Source organism: Castor canadensis, chromosome 10, assembly GCF_047511655.1.
Source record: "Castor canadensis chromosome 10, mCasCan1.hap1v2, whole genome shotgun sequence".
Lineage (NCBI taxonomy): Eukaryota > Metazoa > Chordata > Mammalia > Rodentia > Castoridae > Castor > Castor canadensis.
This window is the reverse complement of record NC_133395.1, coordinates 36,153,299-36,172,508: the sequence shown is the minus strand read 5'-3', so window position 1 is coordinate 36,172,508 and position 19,210 is coordinate 36,153,299. Positions and strand designations below refer to the sequence as shown.

General features: G+C 37.6%; 1 protein-coding gene across 9 annotated transcripts in view; it reads left to right on the top strand.

Moving 5' to 3' along the window:
• The window catches only part of Bora (BORA aurora kinase A activator), a 29,624-nt gene extending 11,053 nt beyond the window's left edge, over positions 1 to 18,571 (top strand). For 7 of the 9 annotated variants that reach the window (XM_074043238.1, XM_074043244.1, XM_074043239.1 and 4 more), the window contains 7 exons: positions 4,156 to 4,221; positions 4,818 to 4,874; positions 5,422 to 5,648; positions 6,211 to 6,343; positions 8,427 to 9,034; positions 17,157 to 17,288; positions 18,272 to 18,571. In XM_074043238.1, coding sequence (XP_073899339.1) covers positions 4,156 to 4,221; positions 4,818 to 4,874; positions 5,422 to 5,648; positions 6,211 to 6,343; positions 8,427 to 9,034; positions 17,157 to 17,288; positions 18,272 to 18,337 — 1,289 coding nt within the window. In that variant the 3' untranslated portion in view covers positions 18,338 to 18,571. The remainder of the gene's footprint in view (positions 1 to 4,155; positions 4,222 to 4,817; positions 4,875 to 5,421; positions 5,649 to 6,210; positions 6,344 to 8,426; positions 9,035 to 17,156; positions 17,289 to 18,271) is intronic. The other 2 variants (XM_074043242.1, XM_074043241.1) reach the window with 2 other exon arrangements.
• Positions 18,572 to 19,210: the final 639 nt, after the last annotated feature.

Genomic DNA, 19,210 nt, shown 5'->3' with positions numbered 1-19,210 from the left:
ATCCATTCATACATATACTTGATTTTGACTATAGAGTTGAATTGTTAATGACTTTAGCAGTGATTTTGAAGGTTAATATTTTGAATAAAATTCTTTACTTTTTGCTAATTTTCTAATTTGTTGTAAGAATAGAACAAGGATAGAGACTTGCATGATCTCTGGGGCAGAGTATTATAGCTGATTATCTGCAAAGTTAATAAAAAAAAATTAAAGGGCAAGCCAGTAGTCTTTCAGATATCTTTCTTCCTCCAGCACTGGCTGTATTAACATTTACTGTCACTGTCCTTGGGCTTGTGAGCAGTGTCCTGATATCACTGGTATATATGTATCCCTTATTGTAGGAGAATTACCCACTCTTCTGCATAGTGTGCCTCAGTTATGCTCTCAGTATAAAGGGGAATGTTTCTTACATTTTTTATCAAAAACACAATAATAATAGGTAAAATAGATTACATGCTTCTCTGCCAGGACAGTACAAAGTACTTTCAGTAATTCCTTATAACTCAGGAGGTAGGTACAACTATTGGCCCATTTTATATTTGAGAAAATCTCATTTAAGAAAGTTCCAGAACCTGAATTCAAACTAGGCATCTCAGATCAGATTCTGCATTACTCAGCCATCACAAACTGAAAGGGAAGTGCAATGATGAATGGAGACCTGGAGTGTAAACCTCCTGACACTATAAACAGAGGAGTGACCTGGATTTAATTATTCAGTCTTTTTGGACCTCAGGATTTTTGTTATTATTGTTGCAGGGGTTGGGGGAGATTAGTTTTTTTCAGACAAGGTCTAACAAGATAGCCTAGGCTGACCACAAACTCACTCTCCTCCTGCTTCAGCCTCCTGAGTGCTGGCTTGGACCTCAGGTTTTTATGTATAAAAGGAAAGGATGGGAGTAGAGAGTTGTCTATTTTACCATCTCTCACAGCTCTAAAGTTCCATGTCTGAAGTGACATTTTTATAGATACTTCTCCTCTCCCAATTAATTACTTTTTTTGTGGTACTAGAATTTGAACTCAGGGCCTTGTGCTTGCTAGGCAGGTGCTCTACCACTTGAGCCATACTCCTAGCCCTTTTTTCTTTGGTTAGGTTTTAGGTAAGGTCTTGTGTTTTTTGCCTGGGGCTGACCTCAGACAATCCTCCTACATAAAACCTTCCACATAGCTGGGATCACAGACATGTGCCACCACACCAGGCTTATTGATTCAGATGAGAGTCTCACAGAGTTTTTTGCCTGGGCTGGCCTCAAACCAAGATTCTCATCTCCACCTCTTGAGTAGTTACAGGTGTGAACCACCTGGCCCAGCTATCCCTCCAAATTTTTTAATATTGGAGTTTTTACAGATGAATCTACCTTCTTATGTGATCTGTTTTATGGCATCATTCCCTATTGTGAGAAACTATTTTAGTTAAAGTGATGCAATATCAGGAAGATGCAGAAATATTACCGTTTTAATTATCTAACTCAGACCTGAGTGGTACAGTGCACTGGTTATAGCATGGGCTACAGAGTTGTGCTACTTAGTGTGGTGTTAGGAGACAATTCTTTAAAGCGCTGACACTTCTGTATATCTTGTAAGGAGTGAGGGTTTGTTCCAAACCCTTTCTAAGGATGTTTGCATCATGGTCATCTTTGGAAGACAGAGATTGTGTGTACCTCTAGAGTTGAAGGTAGGTTTATTTTGATGTCCAGTATAGTAAAGAGGTATTTCTCTTTAGCAGATTTGGTTGAAGGGATTTCTTATGCTAAAGGTTCTTAGCTGTGACAAATACCCACTGAGTTACTCAGCTTTCTGTTGTAACAAAATACCTGAGATCATCAACTTATGAAGAAGGAAGTTTTATTTTGACTCACAGCTTTGGAGGTTTCAGTCCATGACTAATTGGCCTTGTTGCTTTGGGCCTGTGTTGGCACAGTACATCATGGTGGGAGTGCATGACTGAGGAGGTCTGTTCTTCTCATGGCTAGTTGTGAAAGAATGTGGAGGTACTCAGGTCCCACTTCCCCTTCAAGGGCACACCCCCAGGGACCAGAAGTCCTCACATCTTAAAATTTCTACCACCTCCCAACAGCACTAACTCAGGGACCAAGCCTTTAACACATGGACCTTTGGGGAACATTCTAGATTCAGGGTATAGCATTTACTGTGTGTGTAGCATCCACTTGGGCTATTCTTTGTCACCTCCTTGGGACTTGGGGTATGTAAGAAACTGATATGAATGTTGATCTCATGCTGTTACTTTGCTGAGAACAGTAGTCCTTTGTCTTTGACCCAGAAGCTTCTTGTCTTCACTCAGCATCCTTAGAGGTATGACATACTAAATCGTTAGCTTGTAAATAGAGTAAAATCTTAGACCCTGCACACTTCCTGACACAGGGTAGCCACTAGTCATGTGTGCCTGTTTCAGTAAATCTCCCGGTCACACTATTCCCATTTCAATGCTCAGTAGCCACACATAGCTATTGGTGACCATATTGGACAGTGAAGACATAGAACATTTCCATAATCTCAGAACAAGTTCTATGGGGTAACACATTAGGACAGAAGTTGGCAACCTCTACCTGTAGAAGAGCTGGACTTTGCAGATCACACAGTCTCTGTTGCAAGCACTCACCTCTTCTGCTGTACAGAAGCAGCCGCTGGGGACACATAAATGAGTGTTCCATTGAAACTTTATTTGCAAAATAGATGACAAGTAGATCTGTGCCATGGGCTATAGTTGTGGACCCTTTCTTGGGAATAATGTCTGGGTTTGAATTGTGTCCAGTATAACTCACTAGGTGTGTGACTTTAGGCTAGTTTCTGTATTTGTAAAATGATGGTTGTTGTGGTACCTCTGAGATCATGTACCTGGTAATTGCTCAGTATTATTTACCTAAGGATTGGCACAGAACAGGATGAATGGGGAAAGTGGTTTTGTTGATAGATGTTAACTTGTCCTCTCAGCTTTTACTATTAATATTTGTGCATCAGGGTGCTTCAGTGCGTATCCTTAAATGTTTTCATTTATGGACTTGAGTGAGAATCGTTTGGTATATACACATAAGCAGAGGATTTCTGAGGTATCGAATACTTGTTTGCCTAATTTGACTACAGAGTGCTGGATTGCCCTCATAGGTCTGCATGGCCCCCAGGATATCCCTATCAACACTTTGTTCTTCCAGCTTTTGAAGTTTGCCCTTCTTATAAGTTATTTGCCATTCTATATGATTGTTTTAATTCCTATTTCATCTTCATATGCTAATGGCCTTTTTTATTTCCCCTCCTAGAAAATGTCTCCTTTTCATTGGTCATTTCTATTGAAGTTGCTATCCTTTTTCTCCCCATTAATTTCTAAGATACCTAAGCTAGGGGAAGTAGAGCACTTGGCTAGAGTGTACAAATCCCTGGTCTTTTTCCCTAGCACTGCATCCTCCCTACCCCCCAAAAAATCCATTTTTTGTCTTGTATATTGTAGTTAAGTTAGTTTTTACCATTTCAAATATCATCATTTCTCATTCAATTATATGTATCTTACTTGTTCTTGATTTCCTTGGAGGAATAGAAATTCTTAACTTTGGTGTAATTGAAGTCATTGTTTTTTCCCCATGTGATTAAGATGTTCTGGGGGAAGCAACAGATACCATGTGATCATGCTTATATACGGAATCTACAAAATCAAACTCATAGAAGTAGAAAGTAGAATGGTGGGTGTTGGGGTATTGGTAATCAAAGGCATGAGGTTTCATTTGGGCAGGGGGAATAAGTTGTGGTAGCTTTCTGCACAGCAAGGGGAGTATAACAATGATGTGTATTGAAAATTGTAAAAGCATGTTTTAAATATTCTTACCACAAAAGCAATTTACATATGGGTATGTAAATTGGCCTCATTTGCTCATTCCACAGTGTACCTACATATCAAAACACGGCATTGTGTACTGCAAATATATACAATTGTTGCTTGGCATTCTAAAAACTGAAAAAGATTACTTGGTACCTCCTTACTTGGTCTGATAATCCTTTCATGTTATCATTGTACTCTCTCAAAGTTAAAAAAAAACAGAAGCATGACTGTATGCTTAAAAATGCAGATATTTATTCATAACATATTATAAAAGCTTCCAGTATATAAATTTTTCACTCTGATGATTTTCCATTTACAATGTTTCACAGGCATTAATATAAATAGTGACTCTCCAATTGGAAAAAAGCTGACCAGTTCTTCTGAGAAAAGCAATGGTGAGTGTGAGCACAATCTGAAAAGAAATATGCTGAATATGAAGTTATGTTTGATTTAAACCCAGTTCACATCACACAGTACTCTGGAACTGAAACTGTTTGTTTTTTGGAAATGATCATAGTAACTGTGAGAGGTGACTTTTTAAAACAGATGTCCTAGAACGAATGCATCCAGCCATAGTTTAGACGTGGCAAGAGTGTGGGGGGTTTTTGTTTGATGTGTGTGAATTGATTTCTGGTTTTGGAAGGTATTCTTTTGAAAATTTGTTAATGTGGGAAGTCTCCCCCCAAGTATAGGCTCGCTTTTTCAATTCGAAGTGTTAGCACTACAGCCAGGAGTTAACTTTCACTATCAGCATGTTCCTGTCAGTAGTGGCTTGTGTAGTGATAGAATAATTCAGCTTGCCAGCACTTGAGAGGGCGATGGTTGATTGGGAAACACATGCTAAGTGCATGTCATGTGCTTTCATTGATTTGTTTATGATTATATGTATGTATGTATGTGTATGTGTGTATATGTATATATATATATATATACATATATATATGTATGTACATCTATACATGTATTTATTTATTTTTTTGCTTGCTTCCAGCTGCTTGTCAGACATTGCTGTCTCTTCCTGTGGATTTTAATTTAGAAAATATATTAGGTAAATACTGTATTGTTTAAATCTTTGATAAATTAGAGATTTGGTTTTGTAAATGGTAATATGAATATATGGCAATGGCTCTTTCTTTAACTGGGAAAAAACTGTCCTGATTTTTCTTTTTCTTGAACATGGTCTGAATTAGCCTTTTTAATCATAATAAAATTTTAGTATAGGCATAAACTATAAACATCTTACTGATATTACTAGAATACTAAAAATGAGCTATTCCAAAAATAAAAAATTATGTGAGATTTTAAACATTACATATACAATTAAACTTGGCTCTCGTTTTTGAAAAAAAAAAAAAAAACCATATATGGTATATGCTGATTTTAAAAGAAAAAGTCAGGTAACAGAACTGAGCATGGTTGGTGTATACCTGTAATCCTAGCACTTAGGGGGCTGAGGCAGGAGGATAATGAGTTCAAGGCCAGCCTCAACTACATATCAAGATCTTGTCTCAAAAAACAACAATAAAAGATCAGGTAACAGAAGTACATTTGCTTTTCCAAATGACTAGCTTTTAATCTGCTATCATTAAATGCAGGTGACTATTTTAGAGCTGATGAATTTACAGATCAATCTCCTGGAAACCTCAGTTCTTCATCTCTCAGAAGAAAGCTTTTTCTGGATGGGAATGGCAGCATCTCTGACTCGTTACCTTCAACTTCCCCCAGAAGTCCTCCTAGCAATGCTCAAGTGTCACTTGAGGTATTTTATTCGATAGATTTATCTCCTGTGCAGTGTCGGAGCCCTGTGCAGACACCAGGCTCGGTAAGAAAACATGAACAAGCACTGCTTGGTGTGTTATAGATGTATTTGGATGCTCAGATTGCACTCAGAAGGAATTGTTGTCTTGTGTGTGTCACACTGCATGACTGTTAACCCAGTTCATTTATTGCCTTTAATCGTAGGGGTGTTTTTGTTCCACCTCCAATTTTGTCTGAATGCACAATAACCACATGTATCACGAGTCTCAAGGAATCTCAGTGTAGGTTATTTAGGAAATTATGAAAAACTTAAAGTGTTGCAGCTGGAGTGATTTTAATGGACGATATTATATAAAAAATTTTCAGAGACACCGAGTTGGTGTGAAATGTAACGGCTTGCATAAACACAGTCCATTTATGTTGTGGCTGACAAGTTCTATTTCAGAATTTTTGTCACCCTCTTCTTAGTTGTCTTTGTTCCAAGATGACTTTCAGTGGTTCTTGGGTATGATTCCTTGTTCATCAATGTTTTCTTTCAACATGAGGTCAAATAGCATGAAGTATAATAGTTAAGGAAGAAAGTCATATAAAGGTATTTATATATTACTTATTTGCTTTTATCATAGGGACAGATTTCTTCTAGCCCTATTCATGGTAGTGCAAAAAGATACAGCTTGGGAAGCATAACCAGTCCTTCACCCATTTCTTCACCCACTTTCTCGCCAATTGCACTTCAAATAGGAAAGACACCACTCTCAGGTATGTCACATAATAAAATACCTAGTTGAAATTCTTATACCATATCAGTATTTGTAACTAAAGAGGCTCTTTTTGCAGAGCTCTAAATACCACTTTAGTCTAATATTTAGAAACCTTGAGGTTTTTTTTAACGAAGGAAAAATATGTCTTCAAAGATTGGAATTTTCAAAAAAATTCAACTCTAGTATTAAGTAGTTACTTTGGTTAGCAATGTCTTTATTCGAAAAGAAAGAAGGCAATTCTGTACACCTTGATAATCATACATATTTTGTAAAAAAAGAAACTATATTTGTCTAAGGTTTTAAAGGTCGATATATGCAGATATTTACATATTTCTCTGAAAAAATTATACTACTTCAAAACTCGGCATTTTTAGAAAATCTATTCATAGTAAATAAAATTGGAAAATTGAAAACTATTTTGTTGCTCTTTATAGATGGATACACGTGTGAATATACAGACTTGTACAGTTTTATGTATGATTCTGTATCCTCCCTTTTCACAAAGCATTTTTTTTCTTTTTTCCCTTTTTTTTTTTTTCTGTTTGAGGTGGTAGAGATTGTACCTTGTATATGTTAGGCAAATATTTTATCACTGAGCTATGCCCCAGCCCTATGTATCATCTGTTTTTAAACATCAATAAATATTTCCATTGCTTGTAGTCTAATTATTATCTTTGTGTATATTTTACGTCCTGTATATTTACGTCCTTAGCTAAAATTCTTAGGAGTAGAATTATTTGGTTAAAGGGGGTGGATATTTTTAAAGTTTTTAAGGTAAATACGAAAAGTTGCATATTTCTCTAAAAAATTATAACCTTGTGATGAATTTTGCCAGCTTTTTTCATAAAAGATCATACCAATTGATTTTTCACCAACAGTGTGTAAGAAAGCAGTTTTTCTCCATTCATAAACACTAGTATTATCATGCCTTTGGTCCTTAAGATGTCTTAGTTATTTCATTTTCATATTTTCATTCATTAATGATGTTGAACTCTTCCTGAATATTTATTGGTCATTGTATTTTGAGGAGATCGTTAGTTCAGATTTCACTGTTGTTAAATGAATAGTCTCTTTTTTTTTTAACTTCCATACTTTTTACTGTTCATGTGGGGGTTTTGATTGTTCATTTGTTTTTGTTTATTGGGGTTTTTTTACTACTAGGGATTAAACTCAGGACCTTACACTCTACCACTTGAGCCATGCCCCCATCCTTTTGCTTTTAGTTTTGTTTTTCAGAGTCTCAAGCTAACTTTGCTTTGGCTGGCTTGGAAACATGATCCTCCTTCCTACCTTTATCTCCCAAGTAGCTGGGATTATAGGACTGACCACCATGCTGGGCCAACTTCAAAGCATTTTTGTCATTTTGATTATTGTTAGGCACTTTGTTATTATAAATACTGTTTTCCAGTTTTTTGTTTGCCTTTTAATGTTGGTATTTTACATAAGAACAAGTCTATTTGGCCAAGTTTGGTGGCTTATGCTTGTAATCTCAGCTATTGGGAGGATTACAGTTCTAGGCCAACCCAGGCAAAAAGTTGCAAGACCCCATCTCAATTAATAAAGCCAGACGTGGTGTCATGCACCTGTGGTTCCAGCTACACAGGGGATTTAAATAGGAGGGTCATGGTCCAGGCTAACCCAGGCAAAAATACAGGACCCTGTGCAGAAATTAACTAAAATGAAAAAGGACTGGGGAGCCTGCCTAGCAAGCGCAATGCAGTGCCCTCAGTTCATACCCATGTACTGCCATATATAGATACAGCTTTCAGCTGATTTGCAAGATATCTGCTTTATATATGAATAACTTTGGCATAATAGGAATATGCTTATCAGGAAATAATTCTCAGAGAGTGAAATGTTTTAGTTGAAACAGGAAAAGAGCCAGAGAAACTATTTTTGAGCCTCATCCTACTTACTGAGACACATTTACTTGTGCTGTTGTTTTTAACGCCAAATTTTACTTTAGTAAACACAACTGTTAGAGAAATCCAGTGGTTCTGGCATGAAACATGATTACCATTTAGTAATGGCTTTTCCATTTTGTGTTTTTATGGTCTGATTTTTTTCCTCCCATCTTTTAGAGCAAAGGAAATTTGCTTTTCATTCTCCTGATGCTTCATCTGGAACAAATTCTAATGGAATTACTAATCCATGTATCAGAAGTCCTTATATAGATGGCTGCTCACCAATTAAAAATTGCTCTCCTATGAGACTTGAGACGTGTAGAGGCGCTACACAGTATCAGACCTCACTGATTCGGATACCGTTTACCCTTGAGACTCACAGCGAAGATGAGGATAAAGAGAATGTTCCCTCCACAGGTGTTGCATCACCAGGCATGGATACTGCGGGAGTGCACCTTCAGCAGGTGAAGAGTGAAGCTGCTACACGTAGCGCACATGTAGGTGTGACTGCCATGTCCATTACGCAAAGTCAGTACAGAGCTTCTGAGAGAGAGCTGGTGCTCTTGGAGGATGTGGAGAGTGTGAAGGAGAATGACACAGTGGACATGGTGGATCCCGTAGAAACGGCAGATGAGAGCACTTGGATTAAGGAGCCACTCGATAATGGGAATTTACCCATGAGTGATTTTGTGAGTGGAATTGCCTTCAGTATTGAAAACTCTCATATGTGCATGTCACCTCTTGCAGAAAGCAGTGTTCTTCCCTGTGAAAGCAGTAACGTTCAGGTAAGGTGTTTTAATAATTTTATCGTTCTTTATGACGGTGCTGTTCTTCATCCTTTTTTCCTGTGATTACAGTGTGAGAGGATAATGGGTGGAATGTGAGGACTGTAGTTATTTTACATTTTTAAAAATATTGACACCAAATGATACCAAGATGGTTAGTTTCTTTAAATTAAAATTAATTATATGTACTTAATATGCACATTAGCTGATTCTTACTTGGAGAGCAGAAAAGAAATCGAGCTTCCCTGTTTTTGCAGACTGCTAGTCAGGCAACCTCACAGGACTCATCTGTGTCATGTGAATCTAGTGCCACAAGAATGCAGTTTCTAAGCAGTATTTGTATTCTAAAAGTACAGTAGTTTTCACTTTTCCTTTACGTGATGGTGGGGGGCAGAATTTGGAGCCCTTTTATGTGTAATTTTGTGTATTTTTCTTTCTTAAAATGTCATTGACAGTCAACATTTTTGATGTAATCATACATTTCCAATTGTCTAATGCCCATCAATAAGACATCCTGATTTTATATATGTATGTATATATTTTATAACCGACACTTTCGAAAGACATTTCCTCCATTAATTGCAATATTCCTTGTGTACAAAATGTTGAAAGAACCTCAAAATAATCACAAGGGAATTCTTAACTGCTACTTCACAGTAACAAACATCTGACCGTTATGTAGAGCTTAGCGTATGCCAGGCACTATTCTGAGTCCTTCATGCACAGAAAACACTGTCTTCACTATCCTGTGAAGAAGGATACTGTTACACCATTTTTGAGATCAGGAAGTAGGATCAAAAGTTCAGTAAATTCCTTAAAGCTTGTGTAACTGGGAGGAGGTAGAACCCAGATTTGGTCCTAGTAGTTTAGCTTTTAGCGTTCATATTCTTTAATTCAAGTTTACAATGAGTCATAGTAGCAGTTAATTCTGTGTGGGTGGGTGGTACTGGGGTTTGAACTCAGGGCTTTATGCTTATGAGGAAGGCTCTCTGCCTCTTGAGCCACACTGCCAGCCCTTTTTGCTCTGATTATTTTGGAGAAAATGTTTTACTTTTTGCTTAGGCCAGCCTGGACTGCAGTCCTTTTTTTAGGCTTCTGCCATCATTGAGGTGGTGGTAGGCATGCACCACTACACCCAGCCTCTTTCTTTCTTTTTTTTTTTTTTTCTTCATTTATGCATACAATGTTTGGGTCATTTCTCCCCCCTTCCCCCAGCCGCCTCTCTTACCCCACCCCCCAGCCTCTTTCTTTAAAGATGGGGTCTCAGCATACTTTTTTTTGACCAGGCTGGCCTGTAACCACTATCCTCTGATCTCAGCCTCCTAAGTAGCTAAGTGTACAGGCATGAGCCACTGGCACCTGGGTGTAACAGTATTTGGATGTGCAGTTACTCTTCTAACCACTTTATATGTAGTAATTCATTTAGTCTCACAACAGTCCTGCTGCTATGCTGTCATCAGTTTTTGCGTGCTGAAGTTGAAAACTCAAGGAAGGATTCTAAGTCACTCAAAATTAAATACAATCTTTTGTGCATATTTTTATGCCTATTTTACTTACCCTGGCTTCTAGGTTCCTTGCTCAAAATGATTACACTAAAATCACTTTTACATGTTTTTAGCTTCTAAAGTTGATTTCATAGGTAAAAGAAGCATATATAGTTAGACTTACCTTGAAGATATTGTTCTTTTTCTGTGTTCCTTTTTGTCTTTCTCTTTGTTGGCAAAACACTTAAAATGCTTTTGTTGACTACATCTAAATAATTTTTTAATCCAATTTACCCACCACAGGCTTACGTTCTGTTATAATTGTAGCCACTACTAAGTCATCATCTAATACCTCAGGGGTATTGCATTTCATTTCCACACTTCTCTTAGCAATACAGACCTGTTCCTTATATGGAGCTAAAACATCCTGTCTGTGATATCAACCAAGCACTCTCAGTTTTATCCTTTGGCCTTATCATAAGCCTACTTCTTGCAGAGATTTTTGTAGTTTACATTGCCTTTTTGGTGCAACCATATTTCCCCATTGCCTTTTGCCTCGCTTCTCTGTGGACTGATAGACTTTCACATGTGGTATACAGCTCTCATCCTAGTGCACCCCTTTGCCATCATGCTGGGAATTCCCTAGCCTCTTCTATGTTCTGTAGCCCACTCTTCTTATTTCTTTGTTTACTTCTTATTTTACTGGAAAACATTTTCTGGGAGCTTTCCAAGAAGTTGCTTTTTTGTTTTTTAAGATACTGCGTGTTGGATGATATGATCATTCTCTCACATTTGAGTTTAGAAATAATTACCCTTGAATGTGAAGGCATTGTTTCATTGACTATTTCATTGCTACTAATAAGAGATGTAAAACTACTTCAATGCTTAATCTTCTGCAAATAACCTCTCTCCACCCCGTCCCCGGACTGGCGCATACAGCATTGCTTTGCACACAGTGGCTCTGAGATGTCTCCTGTGTTCTTTGGTGTGGGCTTCATTTCATCTACTAGGCAGGCACTCAGTGCCTTTCTGGACTGTAAAACTTCTGCTTCTTTCCTTCTTGGACCTTTAAAAAAATAATACCTTACATTTCTCTATCATTTTTACTACTCTCTGCTTTTGGTTCTACAGAGGTTCTTAAATCTCCTTTTTGTTCTAATTTCTGCACCCGATCTTTAATTTCTAAATTTTGTTTTTCCTTTGCTTTTGCTCTTGGTGTCTGTAATGTGGCTATCTTGGTGTCTGTAGTGCATGGTCTGGCATTTACCTTACTCTCCACCTTCATCTTGTTTCCTGTTACTTTCCTGTTTCAGTGCTGCTGGCTTTTCAGAATATTGAATAACCACATTCCCTTCTATCAAAGGCTTCATACCAAATTTCTTTCCATCACCTTTTTAATTCACAACTTTTTGGTCACATCCTTAAAGCTTTCCATGATTACTGGCAGACCTCATTTCATGCTTTCATAATTCCATATGTAATTTTGCATTCTTCCTAATTAAACCATTAATCCAGCTATTTCACTTTTGTTTTATTTTTGTAGTACTGGGAGTTGAACCCAGGGCCGGACATGCTAGTCAAGTGCTGTACCACTAAGCTACACCCTCATCCCTAATCATGTGTATTTTTATCCTAAGTGATTACACACACACACACACACACACACACACGCACACAAAACCCCAACACATAGTATCTACTTATTACATATTTGTGTAACAAAAACAGATTGAATACAAAGACAGATTCAGCCAGAGAGACTATATAAAGTAAGAACAATAGAGCTAAAATTTGGAACTCTGGAAAAATTAAGGGGTTAGATAAAGAAAGCAGAGTACCAAGACTTTGCAAAGAAGAACCTTTGGGCTTAGCTGTGCTTCCAATTTCCTGGACAGAGATCTTTGGTCATGCCCTTTGTTGGACCCTAACGATTCAGACGTACATAAAACCATCCTCTGTGAAGCAGAAAAAGGTCTTGGATGTGATCTGAACGTGCTCTGTGCTATCAAGGAGAGAACCAGACTTCCACAGGCTCAAACTGTTTCTGGGCATCTGGGGAAGTCCCACAGCTTTGGCTGTGCTGGCTCCCCTGCCTGAATGAGTGTTACTAAAAAATAGGCATGGGGGCTCCCTTGTGACTAAATCACTGGCTCCAGGACTAAGTGAGGTCTGAGGTGCTGAAGTCTTTCATCCAGGGCTAGGCACCAGGTCCTTTTCATGGAGCAGGCCATCTTAGGTTCAGTGGCCTTGGGCTGGTCTCTGTCTTTTGTCCCACTTGGTTTATACAACCAATTCTGTGGGTAGGGCTAGCAGACCAGATTGCTTGTTGTTGGGATGAAAGAAGAGAGTTCTGTTTGGTATCCCATCACTTTGCAAGGAATGGTTGAGGGGATGGGCTCTTGCCCATGCAGAAGTCATGATCTAGCAGAGGAGAGATGTTATTAGAAATGGTCTATGTTTATGTTATTGATTTACATTATTGTAAGTAACTGAAGAAAAGTGGGTGAAGCTTTTTTGTCCTCCCCAGATATAACCACTATCCTGAATTTTGGAGAAATCATGTCTTTACTGTTTTTTTTTTTAGTAAAAGTAATAGTAAAGTTTATTAGGAAAATAAGTTTGTATAAGAGAATAAAAGTGAGGAGAAGTGGGGGGAAAAAAAAGGGAGGAACATTTCCTGCTCCCTATGCAGGAAATGGGAGCAAAGACTACTACTTTTAATCCTATGTGTAAATTCCTAAACAATTTTGTATGATTTTATACATGTGATATTGTATGGTTTCACTGTGTCCTTTCTGTGGAGTTCTTTAAAGATGGCTAGTCTTAATAAAATTTAGAAAATTTTGGGGAGAAAAAAAGAAACTGAGAAAAAAACAGCCAAAAGGATTCCAGGAAAGCATTGTGCCAGGGCCCTCTTCAGCAGGAAGGAATGGCTGGTACTGTGAAAAGAAGAGCAAGGAGCATGTGCCTGGAAAAGTGGCTGAAATAACAGAGGTAATTGGTAACTGAACAGCCACAAGGTGGGGAGATGAAGTGAATGCCAGGAAGTTAAAGATGAGATGATGAAACTGTGCATGTAAATGACTCTTTGAAGAACCTTAGTTTTGAAGGGAAAAGAAAAGAATAGCTAGAGAACATCAAAGTCCTAAGATTGTTTTGCAGTTTGTTTTTTCACCTTGTTTTTATTTTACATGAGAGAAACAGCATATTTAAATACAAAACAAGACCCAGCTAGCTCAGTTGTACAGCATGAGATTCTTAAATGGCAAATACGAAGATTTTTTTAAAACCAGGAATTGGGTGGGATCAGCAAAGGTAATCCTTCTATTTTAGAGGAAGGCAGGGGCCAGGGTGAGTATAGGTGCCATGTTTGTAGTTCAGGGACTAGAAGTATTACAGAATGTGGGTTTGGGAAAACAATGGCAGATATCAGTTCAGAGGGCTGCTCTGTTAGCTTTGTAAATGTCAGAAAGTGACAACTTCTTTCAACTTGCTAGCTCTTCTTTAAAAAGAGGATAATAAGGTAATATTGATTTAGTACCTTGAATTAACTACCAGTGCTTAGCACTGCTGGTTTTCAATAGGTAGTAATGAGGGACAAAGACCTCTGAATGATAGCAAGCTTGAGGCACTGAGAATGATGACATAAGGGCTGAAGTACTGAGGTCAGATTTCAAGGAATGCCATTGTGAGGAACAACTTTTGACAATTATGAGCCATTGATGGCTTTTTAAAGACAATGGCATCTGGTTTATGTGACAGAAAAAAAATTCAGTAACAAAGTGTATGGATAACTGAGAGCACAGTTTTAAAAGCAGCCTTAGGAATCTTGTTGTGGCAGTATAGTCAGAGGAGAAACCAAGCAACACTCGGAGGAGTGGAGAACTCAGATTTTATTTTTACGCCAGCGGGCTCAGATGTGTACCTGTGTCTGAGCCCTGAACAAAGGATTCACAAGATATTTAAAAAGTAGTGTAGGGCATCAGGTTACAAATATGTGCTCAGGTTATAGTGTCCTAACCAGTGAGTTAGATTGTTTAGGTTAATTGGGCTGGTAGTGAGCTAGGGACCTAGTGTTGTTTAGATAAGAACAGCAGGAGAGACCTACTTTGGAAAGTTTATTTACAAGTGGAGACTAAGAAAGGCAGGAATGGGTGCTTATCTCTGCATGGTGCCTTTCATCTCAGTCCTGAACTTTTGCTTGGCTCTCTCACAGTTCTGTCTGAGGTTACAGCTTTTAGTTGATAGTTCACCATGTTTTATGGCCCTGTTTCAAAGCTATCTTCCTCTTCAATCTGATCTTTAATTTTAAAGGAAGAGTTTTCTGTTTTCCAGCCTGTGGGATCTTAAGGCAGGATTCACTTGACAGTGAGTAGAGCATGACTGTTTCTTTTTTAGCACTTCATTCTTCTCAGCTGTAGAATGAGACTGAGGCCCACCTTGATGCCTTTGGGAGTAACGAGATGATGTGTGTTGTCTGGTTGGTACGCAGTATGCATTGGCATTGGCAGTGGGCTAGATGAGAGACAGTAACCTCAGCTGCCATCTGATCAGACAAACTCTGTGTCCCTTGCTTCTTCCTGTACTATTGAGTAACTTTTCCCTTGATATGTTCAGTTATGTATTAGTATTGAGTTGGGAGCTAGCTATTTGGCAGTGAAAACTATTAGAAGGAAGAGTAATTGTCAGATTCTCTGGAAGCAATCTGAATTTACATTTTTGATCAAATATCTATTGTATTGAATGGTAGAACAAGGTGCTTCCCTTGAGACATGATGTTAAATTCTATTTTACACATCACAAGACTTTTGTTCTAATGAAACCAGACTCCCCACTAGTGAGCAAATACGCATCTAAACCCGAAAACTAGGGACATTATTTTTTAGGTATAAGTGATAGTATGCACTTTCTAGGCTATCCTAAATGTTCATGAAGGAAGCAAAAGAACAAACCAACTTGTGCTCCTGATTGTGAGGAAGGGTTAAAGGCCGTAAACCCTTTGTGCATGGTGTGTGCCATATGGTGCTCAGCATTGTGCAGGCAAATGGAGTGCTGTGCAGTGAAGAGAAACTGGACTTGGGAACCTCGGGTCTTTATCACCTTACTACTGTATGACATTGTGAGGGGTAATTGTTCTGGGCCTCAGCCTCCTCATTTGAAGGAGAAAGTTAAAGACATCGTATGTAGAGTGCCACATAGAACCTGGCATTTTCATGCAGTAAATGTTGATTGTACATTATAGTTACTCCCTTATCTCTAAGTTTGCTTTCCATAGTTTGAGAGACCCATGGGTCCAAAAATACTAAATGGAAAATTCAAGAAATAAACAATGCTTTAAATTGTATGCCATTCTGAATAGCAGTCTCTTTGCACTGTCTCTTACCAGCCTGCCCAGTATATCATTCATTCCTTTGGCTAGTGTGTCCACATCACCCACCCATATGTCACTTAGTAGCCTTCTCACGTCAGATTGACTCTCATGATAATCCAGTGCTTGTGTTCATGTTACCCTTATTTTACTTCGTTATCCCCAAAACGCAAAAGCAGCAATGCTGACAATTTGGATATGCCAGAGAGAAGCCACAAAACACATCCTTGAAATGAAAACGTAAAAATACATTAAGATATTTTGCAAGAGATCACATTCATTTAACTTTCATTAAAATTATAAGCCAGCATGGTAGTAGTGCACACCTGTAATTCCAGCACTCGCTCTTGATCTCAGCCAAAAGGCAAGAAGCAATAGTAATTCCACCTTCAGAAGGCTGAGGAAGGAGGGTCACAAGTTCAAAACCAGCCTGGTCTACAGTATAGTGAGACCTGTCTGCAAAATACAAAACAAGTAAAAATTATATAATTGTTCCATTTTATTGTTAATCCCTTACTGTGATGAATGTATAGATGAAATCGTATTACAAATATGTATGTTTAGGAGGAATATAGAATAGTGTTTGGTAGTACCTGCATTTCAGGCATTCATTGGAGTCCTGGAATGTATCCCCTCATGAGTAAGAGGGGATACTGTATGTACCACACGAGTTTCCTAGAGTCTTTCTCTTTGTTTTTTACACAAGACTGAGTATGTCTTAGAATGCACCAGTTTTTATTAACAGGAGAATTTGAACATGTAGAGCCATTACACGGCATTGCTGTAAACAATTGGGTGTGTGTTGTGTGGTCCACCTTCTAAAAACATGTATTGTTTTCTAATTCTCTGAAAGGTGGTATGTATTTTAGGTAAATTTTATTTACAGATACAACCAAGATACAACCAAGCCCTAGGGACAAGTTTGGGAAATGAGTTGGTAGGTGGAGTTTGATTGCAGTCCTCATTTTCATCCACTGGGTGTGATCACAGAGTAACAGCAAAATGTGTTCTCTTGGCTTGTTCACTGATTCTAAAGGAATTCACTGTAGAGTATGCTGAAAAGGAGTCAGTTCTGTGTAGAACTATCTTTTATGTTTATGTGTTACTTAAATTTGATTCAGTACATTGTTCAGATGCAGTGAATGACACTACATAGTGACTAACTTAAAATACTTGACCTTTAAGTTCCTTACATTGAATTTTATGTAGGTTAGGAACATGAGTTTTCAGTCCTGTCCTTAAGGTATGTTGTTCTTCTCGTTCCTTTCAGATGGACAGTGGCTATAACACACAGACTTGTGGAAGCAATATTATGGACACAGTTGGGACAGAAAGTTACTGCAAAGAAAGTGATGTGCAAACCGCTGAAGTTGAGATTAAATCTCAAATTTGTAATTCAAAGGTATGGAGAAATTACAGAGAAAGTTTAATATTAGTATGGGCTAGATGTATTTACTGTGACACTTTTTCTACCTACATCTCCTCCATTCTGTGTAAAGTTTTCTTAATTATCATCTATGCTTCATCCTGTCCTGTTCATTTAACTGGTGGCAGAAGATGGTTTTTAAATACAAACACTTCAAGTTCTTAACTCTTCCTACAGGGAACATGTAAGAGAAGAGTTTGTAGGAGAATTATCTCTACTTTCAAACAGCAAATGAAATCAGATCCTTAAAAGAGAAGTAAGGCATCAATTTTTGCCTCCTCTAAAGTTGACTTTGCCATCTTTAAAATATTTCAGTGACATCTCAAAGCTAAACATAGAAAAGAATTTTTACTATTGAACAGGCAAATAGTTCAATTGTAAAATTATGATCAGGCTAAAAAACACTTCAAGTTAAGGACTCGTTTCTTAAAATCCAATAGCCTTTTAAGATTTTAGTGGTTCTGAATAAGAGAATGTCTAGGTATTTTCGGTATGACAGTGTTTATGTAAAGGTAGTAGATTCTGATCCAAACATTTATTGAACTTTGATATGATGGTTTAAGCATGTGTTCATATTTGAAATCTATCAGCTCTAGACGGAAGACAGAACAATTTTTGATGTTATATGCTAGTTTATTATTAGATACTCTAAACACCAAATGTGTAATGCAACATAACTCTGCAAATGAAGTTTTATAGGGAGGCCATCTTATTTTTCTTCATTTTGTCTTTAACATCAGAACAAGTCTCCTCTAAGATTAACTTTAACCAAGTTGATATGATAATCTATACCATTTCAGGAGGTAGGTTTATAGTTTCCACCTAAATGTAAGAAGGCATTAAGATACAGGGAGCATTTTTTTGAAACAGAATGTTAGCTTTTTAAAAACTGTCTAATAATTGTATCCTTGAGTGGTCCTATTTAAACTGAAAACAAGGTATTTTCTTCTTCTTCACAGCAAGAACCAACAACACAGAGGTGTTGGATGAAAACAGCAAGCCCACCCCAGTTCAGCACTCCATAGAATCCCTCTCATCAGAACCAAAGACTATCACTGAACTTTTATGCACAGAATCAATAATATGATGGTGATTGGGGAAAAAAGGTGCTTTAAGTAACATGCTTAGTTTTTCTTTCCCTCCTTAATGTGAAGAATCAAGGGCTTGGCTTAGTGACATAGGAACAACAGAAAAGCTCCTAAAGTGTCAAATTGCTGAATTACAAGTTTATTTTTTATCAATAAATGTTTTTGTACTTACCTTGAGTGATGTGTCCAACACAAAAAAAATTGTGACAAGAGCTCATGACTTGCCCCTGTCCTAGAGTCAATAAACTACTTCAGCCTTATTGACAGCACTGAATTTGGCAGGAGTTGAGAACATGAAAAAATGCTAAAATTGAAGGCACTACATATTTTCACATAAAAACTTGGGAACAGAAAAATGAACTTAATGTGCAATCGATGTGAAAGAAATACTATGATACATGAAACTAAAGAGGTAGAAAGTTAAATAGGTTTTCCTAAAATTTTAATTCTTGAACAGTTTCTTCATTTCTATGGAAAAGTTTAGTCCCAGTGATAACTGTTCTAGTAAATACTAGAAAGGTAATAGTATTTGTGGGGTAAGTAGAATCCCAGAATAAAATATACCACAATTCCTGGAGTGGGAGCATCCTTCCATGTTCACATGTGGCTAGGGAGAAGAACAGAATGTGGGAGAAAGAGAGTAGCACTGGAACTGGGGACAGCAGAATTCCTGTTGGGCTTAGAACTATAAAGTAATGGATAAAAATATAAGTAAAATGCAAGTCAATTTTTTAGAAAGAAAAGTAACATCCATGTTAGTAGATGATGGATTTAACATGTTTGGAAATATCTTTGGAGAATATATTTTTC